Below are 15,334 nucleotides of genomic sequence, written 5' to 3' on the forward strand. Positions count from 1 at the left end.
AACTTAAATCCCATGTTTTTTTTTTTTGTTTTGTTTTTTCCAAATCATGAGCTAAAACATTTAGAATGTGTGCAGTGCAACCATGGGTTAGCAACTGCAGTTCATTTGGTTGTTGTAATTGTTTTCTCATTTTGTTGACACAGGCTGCATTAGATGCTTAAGTCTGTTGTCATATAGCAAGTTTCTCATCCCTTGAATCATTTTTTATTCACCTCCATGGTCAAGTGGTTAGCTTGCCTAGCTACAACTCCACGGACCCGGATTCGAATCCCACTCTGAGCAGTCAGCATGCAGCCCACCCAGCTGCTCATCTTCCCTTTCAAGCTAGTTGATAAAGAGATACCTGGGGAAACATGGGGAAGGTAAACTGTGGTAACCCAGATGTCATGCTGACCCTCTCCTGGGGCAATGGGTTCTTTCCACCACAGGTTCAAGGGTTAAGGTAACAAAGATGAGCACTGAGGCCACACGCAGCTGTAGCATATGCCTCCATTTTTACACTCTAGTGGGATCTTTTATTTATCTTTTTTGTTTGGCTTTTAGTGCCAGTAAGCTTTTTTGATGGAGCTGGTGGTTTATCCCAGCCAATTAGTGGTGAAGGGAAGTGTTTTAAAGTGCACCCTCTTGATTAGCTCATGCTGCCCCTTCCCCCCCAAAAAAAACATACATTGGGCTTCCCTTGATCCTCTTTAGATAGTTCTGCTGGAGTCCAGGTTGATAGTCAATCACAAGGACAGCATGTCGGTAGTCTTATAGGCGGCTGCATTTACGAAAAAAAACCATCTTACCCTAAAAAATTGCTACAAAAGTTTCTCAACTGTTTATTGTAGCATCAAGTGTGCTTAATAACATAAAAGTCTACCACAGTCTGACCAAGAGAAAGGGCTAATTTTCAAGATGGCGTCGAGTAGCCTCCAAATCATAAAAATGCCCATTATTCCTTAAAAATTCATCCAAGATGGGTAATTTTGATGTATAACCCCATGTTTAGGGGATCTAGGAATTCAATTAGAATATTAAAATAATAGTAAAGTGATTACATAGGATGAGTGAAGATGCTGGTTAACTCTTGCATAAGGGTTTTGAACAGTAGTATAGGGACGAGCTGGAATAGAAAGTCGAGTGCAGCAGGGCCCCAGGAGAAGGGGAGGCATGCAGTTAGGAAGTTCAGGAGAGCAGTCAGCATGAAAATATTGATAGAAGATAGAAAGAGAGGCAACGCAGTGGCAGAATTTAAGAGTTAAAAGACTGTCAGTAAGAGGAGGGGAGTTGATGAGACGAAGAGCCTTGGACACTACTCTGTCCAGAGAGCTGTGTGAGTGAAGCCCCACAACACGTGAAATGCATACTCCATACAAGGGAGGACAAGGCCCCTATATATGGACAGCATCTGTGCGTGGGAAAAGAACTGGAGGAGACGATGCAGAACACCCAACCTCAAGGAAGTTGATTTAGTAAGAGAAGAGATGTGAAGTTTCCAGTTGAAATTTTGAGTTAAGGATAGACCGAGGATGTTTAGTGTTGAAGAAGATGACAGCTGAGAGTTATCAAAGAATAGCGGATAGGTGTTTGGAAGATTATGTCAAGTTGATAGGTGGAGAAATTGAGTTTTTGAGGTGTCGAAGGACACGAGGTTCCTCCCGGCCCAATCAGAAATGATAGCAAGGTCTGCAGTTAAGCATTCTGCAGCCTCCAGTCTGGATTCTTGCACTTCCTGTTGTGAGGGTTTTCTGTTGAAAGAAGTTGAATAATGCAGAGTGGAGTCATCAGCATACGAGTGGATAGGACAGTTTGTTGTGGAAAGAAGATCATTGATGAATAACAGGAAGAGAGTGGGAGAACAGAGCCCTGTGGGACACCAGTGTTGATAGGTTTGGGGGAAGAACAGTGACCATCAACCACTGTAGAGATAGAACGGACGGAAAGAAAACTGGAGATAAAGGTACAGAGAGAGGGATAGAATGACTCATGCACACCACACCACACATACACTCAGTCACATCACACTTCACATCTAGCCACACTATACCTCACACCACACCCAACCACACCACATGACACATCACATTCAGCCACACCACACCACACATCACATCAATTGACACCACATCTCACACCACACCAGGCATTGCAACCAGCAATACCACACTACACACCATATCTTACACCACACTCAGCCACACCATCAAATATCACACCAAGCCACACTACACCACACATCACACAAAACCAAATCATATCATACTACACACCACACCCAGCCACACCACACACATACAATGCCCAGCCACACCATATAATAATACATCACACACAGCCACACCACATCACACACCACACCCAGTCACCCCACATGATGCATTACACCTCACTCCACACCCAGCCACACAACAAACATCATACCCAACCACATCATACATACCACACTCACTCACACCACACTACACATCATACCCATCACACTACACTTCACACCATACTAAGCCACAGCATACACACTTTCAAATACATACCTCACACTACACCCAACTACACCACACCTCACATCACACCTTTCCATACCACCTCACACATCACACCCAGCCACATCTCATCACACATCACACCACACCACACATCACACTCAACCACACCACACCTCACACTGTACCCAGCCACACCACATATCACACCCAACCACACCACACCTCACACTGTACCCAGCCACACCACATATCACACCCAGCCACACCACACCACACATCAGATCCAGTCACACCACACCTTACATCACACCGAGCCACACCACACACCGTCCAGTCACAGTATACAACATAACACTCATCCACGCCATGCCACACTGCATGGCTGGAGTAGGTAGGAAGACACCTACCGAGCGGGCGCAAGCCACTCCCGGTGAGGTATATATGGGAGGTGAGAAGGGAGCTGAAGCCCTCCAAAGACCCTTCCCATGTCCTCACTAACCGTTTCCCTATTGTCTCACCAACACCGGAGAGTAGTTCAGCATGCTCTCTAAAGACAGATCCTCTCTCTATCCACACCACACTGCATTCACACAACATATACACCTTTTCCCAAAATTAAAATTTCAAAATGGCGCACATACACAAGCCTCGGAGTCCCCGACTGGGGGACCACAAATTCCCCAGGAGGACTCCTTCTGGTTGCCGACCCGAGAGGTGTCTTGATAACTCCTCGAACCTCTTTCTTCTCAATTTCTGCAACATTCATGCCTTCGCTCTAATTTTCATTCTGTGGAACATCATCTCCTCCTCTAAACCTCACCTTCTCTTCCTCATCAAACACAGGTTTCTGAGGCTACTGACAGCAATCTCTACTCTGTTCCTCCTACTATCTCTATCCTAAATTTCAATCCAAAGCTGGATGTTGCGCCACGCAAGAAACGACATCACTTGCTCTCGTGCCCACGACCTTGACTCTTCTGAATTCTCCACCATCTGGCTAAGACTTCACTGTCATTCTATTACTAAATACATCTGTGCTGTTTATCTCTCACCTAACTCTACCAACTATGTAAAATTCTTTGACTATTTGAATTCTAAAGTGGAGCACATCTTGACCCACTCTCTTCGCTGAAATCTCCATCCTAGGAGATTTCAATGTTCACCACCAGCTTTGGCTTTCATCCTCTTTCACTGACCATCCTGGTGAACAAGCCTACAACTTTGCTATCCTCAACGACCTAGAGCAGTTGGTCCAGCACCCTACACGTATTCCCGACCGTCTTGGAGATCGCCCAACATTCTAGACCTCTTCCTTACCTCAAACCCTTCTGTTTATTCTGTCAAACTGTTCTCTCCGTTGGGCTCCTCCGATCACAATCTTATTTCTGCATCCTGTCCTATCGCCCTGTACACCCTCTGGACCCACCGAAGAGGCGATGCTTCTGGCATTTTGCTTCAGCTCGGTGGGACGACCTGAGGATGTACTTTTCCGATTTCCCGTGGAATGATTATTGCTTCCAGGATAGAGACCCCTCTGTGTGTGCTCAGCGCATCACAGAGGTGATTGTCTCTGAAATGGAGGCATACATTCCTCGTTCTTTCTCTACTCCTCACGCTAAAAAGCCTTGGTTTAATCATGCTTGTTCTCGTGCTGTCAATGATAGAGAGGTAGCTCACAAAAGGTACCAGAGCCTTCAAACTAATGCTAATTATGAACTTTACATTTCTGCCCGAAATCGTGCCAAATCTATTCTCCGACTAACCAAAAATTCTTTCATTAATAGAAAATGCCAAAACCTTGCTTTCTAACTCTTCCCGTGACTTCTGGCATCTAGCCAAAACATCTCCTCCAACTTCACTTCTTCATCTTTCCCTCCACTCTCAGTCCTGACGGCAACACTGCCGTCTCATCTATCTCTAAGGCTGAACTCTTCTCAAACTTTTTCTAAAACTCCACTCTGGACGATTCTGGGCATATTCCTCCTACTCATCCCCCCTCTGACTCCTTTATGCCTGTTATAAAGATTCTTCAAAATGATGTTTTCTATGCCCTCTCTGGCCTCAATCCTCAGAAGGCTTATGGACCTGATGGAGTGCCTCCTATTGTCCTTAAAACTGTGCCTCCGTGCTGTCACCCTGCCTGGTCAAACTCTTTCGCCTCTGCCTGTCAACATCTACCTTTCCTTCTTGCTGGAAGTATGCCTTCATACAGCCTGTACCTAAGAAGGGTGACCGCCCAATCCTCAAACTACCGTCCTATTGCTTTACTTTCTTGTTCATCTAAAGCTTTTGAATCAATCCTTAACCGGAAGATTCAAAAGCACCTTCCACTTCTGACCTTCTATCTGATTGCCAGTATGGGTTCCGCAAGGGCGTTCTACTGGTGATCTCCTAGCCTTCTTAACTGACTCTTGGTCATCCTCTCTAGCCGTTTCGGTGAAACTTTGCTATTGCGCTGGACATATCAAAAGCTTTTGATAGGTCTGGCACAAATCTTTGCTTTCAAACTACCCTCCCACGGTTTCTATCCTTCTCTGTACCTTTATCTCCAGTTTCCTTTCTGACCGTTCTATTTCTGCCGTGGTAGACGGTCACTGTTCTTCCCCTAAATCTATTAACAGTGGTGTCCCACAGGGTTCTGTCCTATCTCCCACTCTTTTTCTGTTGTTCATTGATGATCTTCTTTCCAAAACGAACTGTCCTATCCATTCCTACGCCGATGATTCCACTCTGCATTATTCAACTTCTTTTAATAGAAGACCCACCCTTCAGGAACTTAACGACTCAAGGCTGGAGGCTGCAGAACGCTAGCCTCAGACCTTACTATTATTTCCGATTGGGGCAAGAAGAACCTGGTGTCCTTCAACGCCTCAAAACACAGTTTCTCCACCTATCCACTGATACAATCTTCCAAACAACTATCCCCTATTCTTTGACAACACCCAGCTATCACCCTCCTCAACACTAAACATCCTCGGTCTATCCTTAACTCAAAATCTCAACTGGAAACTTCATATCTCATCTCTTACTAAATCAGCTTCCTCGAGGCTGGGCGTTCTGTACCGCCTCCGCCAGTTCTTCTCACCTGCACAATTGCTGTCCATATACAGGGCCTTGTCTGCCCTCGTATGGAGTATGCATCTCATGTGTGGGGGGCTCCACCACACAGCTCTTCTGGACAGAGTGGAGGCTAAGGCTCTTCGTCTCATCAGCTCTCCTCCTCATACTGATAGTCTTCTACCTCTTAAATTCCGCCGCAATGTTGCCTCTCTTTCTATCTTCTATCGATATTTCCACGCTGACTGCTCTTCTGAACTTGCTAACTGCATGCCTCCCCCCCTCCCGCGGCCCCGCTGCACTCGACTTTCTACTCATGCTCATCCCTATACTGTCCAAACCCCTTATGCAAGAGTTAACCAGCATCTTCACTCTTTCATCCCTCACGCTGGTAAACTCTGGAACAATCTTCCTTCATCTGTATTTCCTCCTGCCTACGACTTGAACTCTTTCAAGAGGAGAGTATCAGGACACCTCTCCTCCCGAAATTAACCTCTGATTTGGACACTCCTTTAACCTCTGTTCAGGAGCAGTGAGTAGCGGGCCATTTTTTCTTTTTTTCTCCTTAGCTGTAAAAAAAAAAAAAAAAAAAAAAAAAAATTACATTAGCTACACTCGGTCAGTTCACACTTCACTGCGATTCAAGCCACGACCACAGATTCAGCCTGACCTTTTTTTCTAATTAGAAATGATAGGACATCCAGATCTCATAAAGGACAGGTAGTCCTTAAAAGGACAGACCTGGCAACCTATGCTGAGCAGCATAGCACAGATTAAGTGCTGAGATGAGAATGAAGACAGTTCAAGACACACATGAGCATTTTATTTACAGATTAACACTTAGATGGTGGTAGTACTTGAAGAGCAGCTCCCCCAAAAATTAATCGTCTAAATATAGTCACTGCTGACCTTAGGACAGTAGCATAAATATAGTTAGTTGCCGCGCTGAGCGGATGTGTTGTGTCTTGCTCACGAAAGTGCTGCGTCGACATGGCTGGCCAAGCCAGGGGCTTGAGGGATTTCTGTTACGTTTGTGTGGATCCCACAGGCGATAAGTGGATAGGATGTTGTCTGTGCCCTAAATGGTGTCATTGGAAGTGTGCTCATCTGTCTGGAATTAAGCAGGAGAATATACCTAAAATAAATTGGATTTGCAACCCATGCTTTCATAAATGCCTTCTATCTTCCATCGATATCTTCATGCTGACTGCTCTTCTGAACTTGCTAACTGCATGCCTCCCCCCCTCCTGTGGCCCCACTGCACATGACTTTCTACTCATGCTCATCCCTATACTGTCCAAACCCCTTATGCAGAAGTTAACCAGCATCTCCATTCTTTCATCCCCTTCACTGGTAAACTCAGGAACAGCCTTCCTTCGTCTGTATTTCCTCCTGCCTATGACTTAACCTCTTTCAAGAAGAGTGTATCAAGACACCTCTCCATCCGAAATTGACCTCTCTTTTGGCTACTCTTTACTTTTATCTTTTATGGGAGCAGCGAGTAGCAAGCTTTTTTTTGTACTCTTTTTGTTGCTCTTGAGCCGTGTCCTTTCATGTAGAAAAAAAAAAAGCAAAACAAATAAAATAACGTAAAGAAAATGCCTACAATACACGAAACCACAAAAAGAGAAAGCTGAGGAAGAAGCAAAAGTTTTTTTACCAGACATCTCTATAACAGACATGGGATGTCAACTATGCACAATTAGAAGAGTTCTGGCCCCCCAAAATTGCCAATGATCGCTAGCTACTTTAACTAAAACTGAGTCAACTCCTGTTGAAGGGATGAGGACTCGCACTTTAAAATCTCTCACGTGATAAATCATGATGCATTGTGCCTATAGTCTACAAGACATTGATCACAAGTGTTTATGCTAACACTTTTTATGGGAAGTGGTGAGAAACACTCTATCATTCAGTTATTACAAGCTAAATACTCGCACCTAAGCTTACACCATTCTCCCATTTTTTGCGATCTCCTGCTGCATGTATAGCTTGAGCCATTTTTCTAATAGATTCCACGAAGACTAATGCTTAATCTGGAAAGTGTTAAACAGAATCTAGTCAGTAGAACTCGTGGTAAAGAGATACTTAAAAGGCCGAAACCCGCACAGTACCGAAAGGAGCCGCTGAGGGGCCAAACTCACTCTCACCAAGACTTCCCAACACAAAGGGCTGTAGCTGTCTAGGACACTGGGGAGAAAGAAACAGTGGAACACCTAATTGTAGAATGTAGCAACTATGAGAGGCAGAGAGGGGAGTTGGTACCAGAAGAAGTGATGGTGAGTAGCCAATGAAAAATGATACAGGTCAAAAGAAGAAGTTTTGTTTTGGTTTGGAATGCCAAGTGGTATAAATCTTCCTCCAAGGTATAAATACATAATGAACAAGTAAAGCCTGTGTTCATGATTTATTAATTGCTTAAGTGCAGGGGTGCCCAACCTGGGGTGCATGTACCCCCCAGTGGTACATTTTCAATTTTCAGGGGGTACATTGGGTCCGAGAGAATAACCACAAGTGTGCAATACATGGTGTTGTAATCTGCATTCAAATTGCATTTTTTTTTTTTTCCTCATTTTAGTAAGCAAAGCTGTTATTTGATTTATATAATCAGTCTACAGTTAGATTTCATTACAAAATATCAAAATATTACAATTTCATCGTTTTTTATCCTAAATTTCTAGGGGTACACGGGAACCTATAAAAATGCCCAAGGGGTACAGGGGAACAAAAAGGTTGGGAACCCTTGCTTTAGTGTATCAACTGCCTAAAATGATAGTACAGAAGTTTTTTGAAAACCATAAAACAACGAACAACAGGTCTTTAATTCTACAGTGGTGCAACCGAAGATTCATAATTTCGTTTACCATAATACCGCTAGTGAGTCAAAGATTATTGAAGAAAAATGTTCATAATATTCATAACTTTGTTTTGAATTACATTGGGATAAACAAAACATTATTTTTATAGCAGACCCACTTTTCTGTACCAAATTATGCTTTCCAGATAATCTGGCATTTTTTTGAGGGCCAGAACTCCTCGAATTAGTTATGTATCGCTATAAATATTGACTAAAAACACATGGTGAACAATGGTGAAGGTGGGTGCATATGCTATAGATGCATGTGGCTGTGATGCTCAGCTCCAAGCAAACAATTACAGTAAACCCTCGATATAACAGACCCGCTTATAACAGACAAGGTTAGAAAGTAAAAAATCCACGGGGACCGACCAAGAATAGAGTTTGAACCACCCTCTTCTGGTAACTACAAAAGCATCTGCTAGCCACCCTTTATCTGCTGCCCATCCTTAGGGTACCATAGTCTTTTTTCAGCCCACCTGATGAAATGTTTTTCTCCTTGTGGTTCACATTCAAATGAAGAACATATTTGTACCACAAGAAAGTCTTATGCATCAATCCAGGACATAAATGTAATGGAAAATAGCTAAGTGTTTGTGAGTGTCGGTACTGACGCAGCTTATGGGGGTCGAGGGGTGCGAAGCCCCTCGTTAGGTAGGTTGGGTTAGGTTAGGTTTGGTTAGTAAATTTATTCAGCACACGGTGTGGGGTGTGAAAATAGGCAGCATGGGATGGGACATGGCAGCAGCGTGCGTGGCCCAATAGGCAGCGCGGGACGGGACATGGCAGCAGCATGCAAAGTCCAATAGGCAGCGCGGGACGGGACATGGCAGCAGCGTGCGTGGTCCAATAGGCACAACTAACATCACTATAGCCGATCCAGGATTCAGTACGTTTCCTAACTTATAGGCGGTAATGTTATAATTGTATTTCGTAAAGAATCCTTATAACCAAAAACTAACTGACATTATGAGTATTCTTTTTCTTGAACAGAAAATTGAATAAACAAAAGAACTATAATATGAAAATACAGATATATTTTATGCAACTGTGGCCACCGTTGCCAGATTATTGTACTTAGAGCATAGTATTTACCGATTTCTGATGCATAACTATTGCCAAGAAACATCAGCATCTTACTCTTTTAACAATAACTATAAATGAGTTTCGTTATTGGAGCCCAGAAGACAGTTTTGGGGTAGGAAGTCGGGAATTATACGCGGCTGAGTATGACAATCTGGCAACGTTGATACTCCCTCGGGTCACGGTCTGTGGTCTGAGGCAGCAGCGCACGCCATTTTGTGGGTATCAGATAGCTTAACCCTTTCATTGCTAAGCGCTCGCAACGAAACTATCCCCTCAGGCGCCCTCGGGCACCCCAGCGGGGGAAGGGGATCTCTTTTAACCGCTATATCTCAAAAACTATTCATCACAGTTACAAAACAAAAACACCACTGAAAAGAGGAGGCCAGGATCTATAAGATTCGGTTATGTAAGCCTCTCCTGCAAATGTACAGGCACGTTCAGGGGGTGTTTTTTGCTGTGAGTGCGACTGGCACTCACAGCGAGCTTTTAACAACACCAGCAAGTGACGCTAGTGCTCGCTCTTTTCACCTCTGTATCTCAAAAACTGTTCATCACAGCTAAAAACAAAAACACCATTGGAAAGAGGAAGCCAAGATCTATACGGTTCAGTTATGTAACCCTCTCCTGCAAAAGTACAGGCACGTTCAGGGGGTGTTGCCTGTGATGACGTACATTTAAACATGCGCAATGGTCAGCCTTAAGGCAACTACTGAGTAGATCTCTTGATGATGGGGTGTTGGCAGAGCAGTATTGCCAACTGCAAAATTTACAACTATTTGGTCAAAATATCAGTCATGTGATAGGTGAAGCTATGCAAAAATGTCGCTATATTGGACAACAACATCCACCAGTTGCTCGTCCGTAGATTTTCCGTGCTGGGCTGACATGATTTTCCACCAAATTTAGTGGAGAACCTACTCAATTGGCAATGCTGTGTTGTGAGAATTAGTGTTGGAACACTCTCATACGCGGGAGATTTGAGTGCGGCTGGAGCTCGCAGCGAGCGTTTAGCACCACCAGCAAATACGCCTAACGCTCGCTGCGAGTGTTTAGCCATGAAAGGGTTAAATAGCATATTTTTTCTGCGCGAAGCAGGTGATGTCACTTGTTGTGACTTCGTGAGCTTTCATATTTATCTATTTGTGTATATTTCATGGAGGCAAAACTTACATTACTAGTTTCATTTTTACTTGTGACATGAATTTGTGACTGTTTATCACAATAGAATTTCACTCAAATAAGTGAATCAGACACCACAGAAATATTGCCAGTGTGTGTATGAATGAATACAGAGATAAGCACATACTTTGATTTAACTCTAGGATGTCTTGTGGATCATTAATAAATAAAAACAAAATATCCAGATAGGCTACTCTTTAGCCCACTGCCGCCTATGACTGCACAAAATCAGTCCCTCCCCCAAGTTTGTACCCCACATTTGGTGATGTTAGGTGCGCCTATTCGCGGGCCGGTGTTTCGAGAAATACCTCCTCTCAAAAATAAGTATCTCTACTGTCCACCACACGTGCACTGAGGGAATACACAGGAGGAAAACATTAATTTGCCTGGTTTTGTTCTAGTTTGTCCGTTTGTGGGTGGTGAGTGAAATGTAGAAACAGTAAGCAAGTTGAACATATCTCTCTGCGAGTTATTTTGCGGCTGCAGCTGCGGGATGCGGCGAGTATACAACAGGCATTGAAAAGTCAATCATTTAATGATTTGTGACAGAAACAGTTATCAGATTATTTCATAACTCCCCAAAAACTACCAAAAAAAAAAAGTTTTGTCTGCCAGTGCGAGATTGGTGGACTTGTAAAATTTTACCCATTCCCGTAACAATACAGCTCCCCCGCAGGGCCCCACTGCCGGCCTGGCAGCCTCAGTGCCTTGCAGTCCATTGCCAAGTGTGCTATACAGACAACATACACACAAAAAATATGTGTATATATATATATATATATATATATATATATATATATATATATATATATATATATATATATATATATATATATATATATGAATGAAAATGAATGAATATATATATATATAGATATATATATATATATATATATATATATATATATATATATATATATATATTTATAATATATACTATATATATATATATATATATATATATATATATATATATATATATATATATATATATATATATATATATATTGTGTCCTTGAAGAGGTCGCGTATATCAAAAACAATGTAAATCAAACAGGAGGTAGGTCTGAAGGTTTCTATCGAAAAATAAATATTCACTTCATTCAGTGGGGAGAGAGAATATCCATATCACCGAGATATCCACTCAGGCACTCGGTCTCAGCCTCACTCGTATGAGGAAGAAATGAGGGACACCATGAGCGAGTGGCTAGTATTGGTACCGATACCGAGCAGTCTGGTACCGGTACCGTACCGCATAGCTGGTACCGTTAGTACCGGTACTACTACTTATACCTGCCCACCCCTATTGTTGAGTAACGTGGCAGCGTGGGTACTCTATTGTTGTTCATGTGGCGCGCGGGAAAAACTGAGCTCAGCTGTGTGGCCGCAGCGCCGTATGAGTCCAATTGCGTGAGACATCTGGTGGCCACTCCACAAAATATCACGTATAAGTGAAAAAACGTGTAAATTAAACATTTATTTTGATTTTGGATCCCGCGTTATTTAAAAAACATGTAAACCAAACTCGCGTAAATCGAGTTACCTGTGTACAGGTAGCTCGCGATTTACGTGAGTTTGGTTTACACGTTTTTTTTAAATAACGCAGTGTCCAAAATCCAAATAAATGTTTAATTTACACGTTTTTTCCATTTATACGCGATATTTTATGGAGTGGCCACCAGATGTCTCACGCAACTGGACTCACGCGGCGCCACGGCCACACAGCTGAGCTCAGTTCTTCCTGCGCACCACTTGAACAACAATACAGCACCCACGCTGCCACGCTACTCAACAATAAGGGTGTGCAGGAACCGGTACCAGTACCGGTACTAACGGTACCAGCTATGGTATGGTACTGGTACCAGACTGCTCGGTACAGGTACCAATACTAGCCACTCGCTCATGGTGTCCCTCATTTCTTCCTCACACGAGTGAGGCTGCGACTGAGTGCCTGAGTGGATATCTCGGTGATATGGATATTCTCTCTCTCCACTGAATGATGTGAATATTTATTTTTCGATAGAAACCTACCTCTTGTTTGATTTACATTGTTTTTGATTTACGCGACCTCTTCAAGGACACAATACTCGCGTAAATTGAGTTACCTGTATATATATATTTAAATATATATATATATATATATATATATATATATATATATATATATATATATATATATATATATATATATATATATTATGTTCGTTAGGATTGTTTTACGTTTTTTTTTCTCTGCCGCTCACAACGGACTTTCAGCATTAACGGACTACGTTCCCCCCCAATTAGTCCGTCATATCGAGGGTTTACTGTACCTCAGGACATGGGCCGATGTGAAATCTAGGATTGCCACAGTTTACCTTCCCCAGGTTTCCCCAAGTACCCATTTATTGACTAGCCATAAAGGGAGGATAAGCAGTTGGGTGAGCTGCACGCTGACTGCTCAGGCCAGGATTTGAACCTGGGCCCCAGGAGTCGTAGCCAGGCACGCTGACCACTGCTCCATGGGGGCAAGATAAAATCTTTGAGACAGAGATGTAAGGAGAAATAAAGAAGAGCCTAAGATGTAAAGGTGTTGTCCTATATTCTCAGAAGCATAAGGCACAGAGTGTCATCTATGTGAAGGGCAGGGAGTAGGATGGTCAGTTCCTTTTTCTGTTGCCCTTATCCTCCCTTGTTTAGGTTAAAGTGATACATATTTAGGCTGGGTAGGTCTAGGGGACAGCCGGTAACCCAGAAAAACCTGGCAGATATGAGAGGGAAGGAGGGTGACAATCATCATAATCAGTCATGGAGCAAACTTAGCTACTTTGCTTCATGCATAAAATAACCAATATCAGTCCACTTATCTATTTGTCTCCTAATCCTCATGATGATAAGGGACATCTGAAAACTTTTCACAGCAAATCAATACAAGGTAGCAAGAAGGAACACACCTGAATTGGAAGTGAATGGGCCATGTGATGGACTCCTCCGGCATGAAGGTGAAGTAGAAGGAGGTGTAGAGGAAGACGCTGGCCCAGAAGATGACCACCATGGTGGCCCCAAACACCACCATGGAGTACATAGTGGACTGCCATGACTGTAAGAACATAGAAAGAGTCAATGAAATATCACTGTATGACTCATTACTGAGGCTCGCACAAATCTTTCCTTATAAACCACATTTCTACGAATTCTATCCTTCTCTCTGTATTTTTATCAAAACTTTTCCTTCCAAATGATCTATCTCTGCATCCCTGTTTGTGGATACTTAACTCCTATGTTTTGGCTACGTAGATTGAAATTATGAGAGGCTGAGTTATTTTTTCCTTGTTTTTTGTTTCATTCAAATATAATTTTTACCAACTGATTTTGGTTACAAAATAAACTTAAATACTTGTGATGGTCAGCATGTAGCCCTGAGGCTTCTGCTGTCTGTTCAGTTCTGCTTTTGACCAATTCATGGGAGCATAAAATAAACATCAGTTGATTCGAAGACACATAGACACATAGACACATTCTCAGGACCACCCCCACCCCTACCCCCACCTCTCTGATTGCCCTGTGGATTATGACTGCCCAGTCAGACTCTGATCTGGCAGGCAGAGGTTTGAGCCCCACTCAGGCTGAAGTTTTTCCACTGACAAGGAGTGGTTACTGTTCCCCCTTCAGCAAGGGGGATGGGGTGTGTGGTGTGTGAAGGTCATAGCAGTACCCAGAGATTGACTATAATGAGCCTAGCTCTAATCGAGAGGGTACTTGCTGGCATTGACAAGTCCAGCTCATAATTAGGCCTTAATGAATTACACACACAGTAGGTGATGGACTGATTAAGTGGCTGGAGGACTTCCTAACTAATAGGGAAATGAGGACGATAATCAGGGACAGGGTTTCCAACTGGTGCCCTGTGATAAGTGGGGTCCCACAAGGTTCGGTGCTGGCGCCAATAATGTTTGCTGTTTATATAAATGATATGGTGGACGGAGTGACAAGCTATGTGAGTTTGTTTGCAGATGATGCAAAGCTATTGAGACGAGTGAATGACGTGAAGGACTGTGAGGCATTGCAGAGGGACCTGGATAAAATATGGGAGTGGAGTGGTACATGGCAGATGGAGTTCAACCTTGGGAAATGTAAAAAAATAGAGTTTGATAGGAGCGGTAAAAGATGTGAATATGATTATAAGATGGGAAGTGAGATAATATGCAGAGGAACGGAAGAAAAAGATTTGGGAGTGACTATCTCACGGAACATGTCACCAGACAAACACATCAACAGGATAACGGGACAAAGTATAAATTTGCTGCACGGCATTTGTGTATTTGGATGAGGAGATGATGAAGAAAATAATAGTTACAATGATAAGGCCAAGGTTGGAGTATGTAACGGTGGTCTGGTCTCCTCACAAAAAGAACATAAGAAAGCTGGAAAGAGTGCAGAGTGGTAACTAAGATGCTACCCGATTTTAGGGATCGGACGTATGAGGAGAGACTCAATAGCATGGGGCTCACAACCCTGGAGAGAAGAAGAGAGAGAGGAGACCTGATAGCGGTCTACAGGGTGGCGAGTGGGGTGGAGAATCTGGACAGAGAGGACCTGTGTGTGTGGAACGAGAGAGAAACGAGAGGACATGGAAAGAAGTCGAGGGTGACCACGTGCAGGCGAGATGTGAAAAAGTTTAGCTTCCCAAATAGAAGCATTGAGCTATGGA

At 43.1% G+C, this 15,334-nt stretch overlaps 1 protein-coding gene across 8 annotated transcripts in view; it reads right to left on the reverse strand.

Moving 5' to 3' along the window:
- The window catches only part of LOC127006081 (seipin-like), a 165,374-nt gene that overhangs the window by 78,221 nt on the left and 71,819 nt on the right, over positions 1 to 15,334 (reverse strand). For 7 of the 8 annotated variants that reach the window (XM_050875582.1, XM_050875586.1, XM_050875585.1 and 4 more), the window contains one exon: positions 13,578 to 13,723. The exons of the other annotated variant lie outside the window; for it this stretch is intronic. In XM_050875582.1, coding sequence (XP_050731539.1) covers positions 13,578 to 13,723 — 146 coding nt within the window. The remainder of the gene's footprint in view (positions 1 to 13,577; positions 13,724 to 15,334) is intronic. 8 annotated transcript variants of the gene reach the window in all.

Source organism: Eriocheir sinensis, chromosome 32 (assembly GCF_024679095.1).
Source record: "Eriocheir sinensis breed Jianghai 21 chromosome 32, ASM2467909v1, whole genome shotgun sequence".
In the NCBI taxonomy this organism is placed as follows: domain Eukaryota; kingdom Metazoa; phylum Arthropoda; class Malacostraca; order Decapoda; family Varunidae; genus Eriocheir; species Eriocheir sinensis.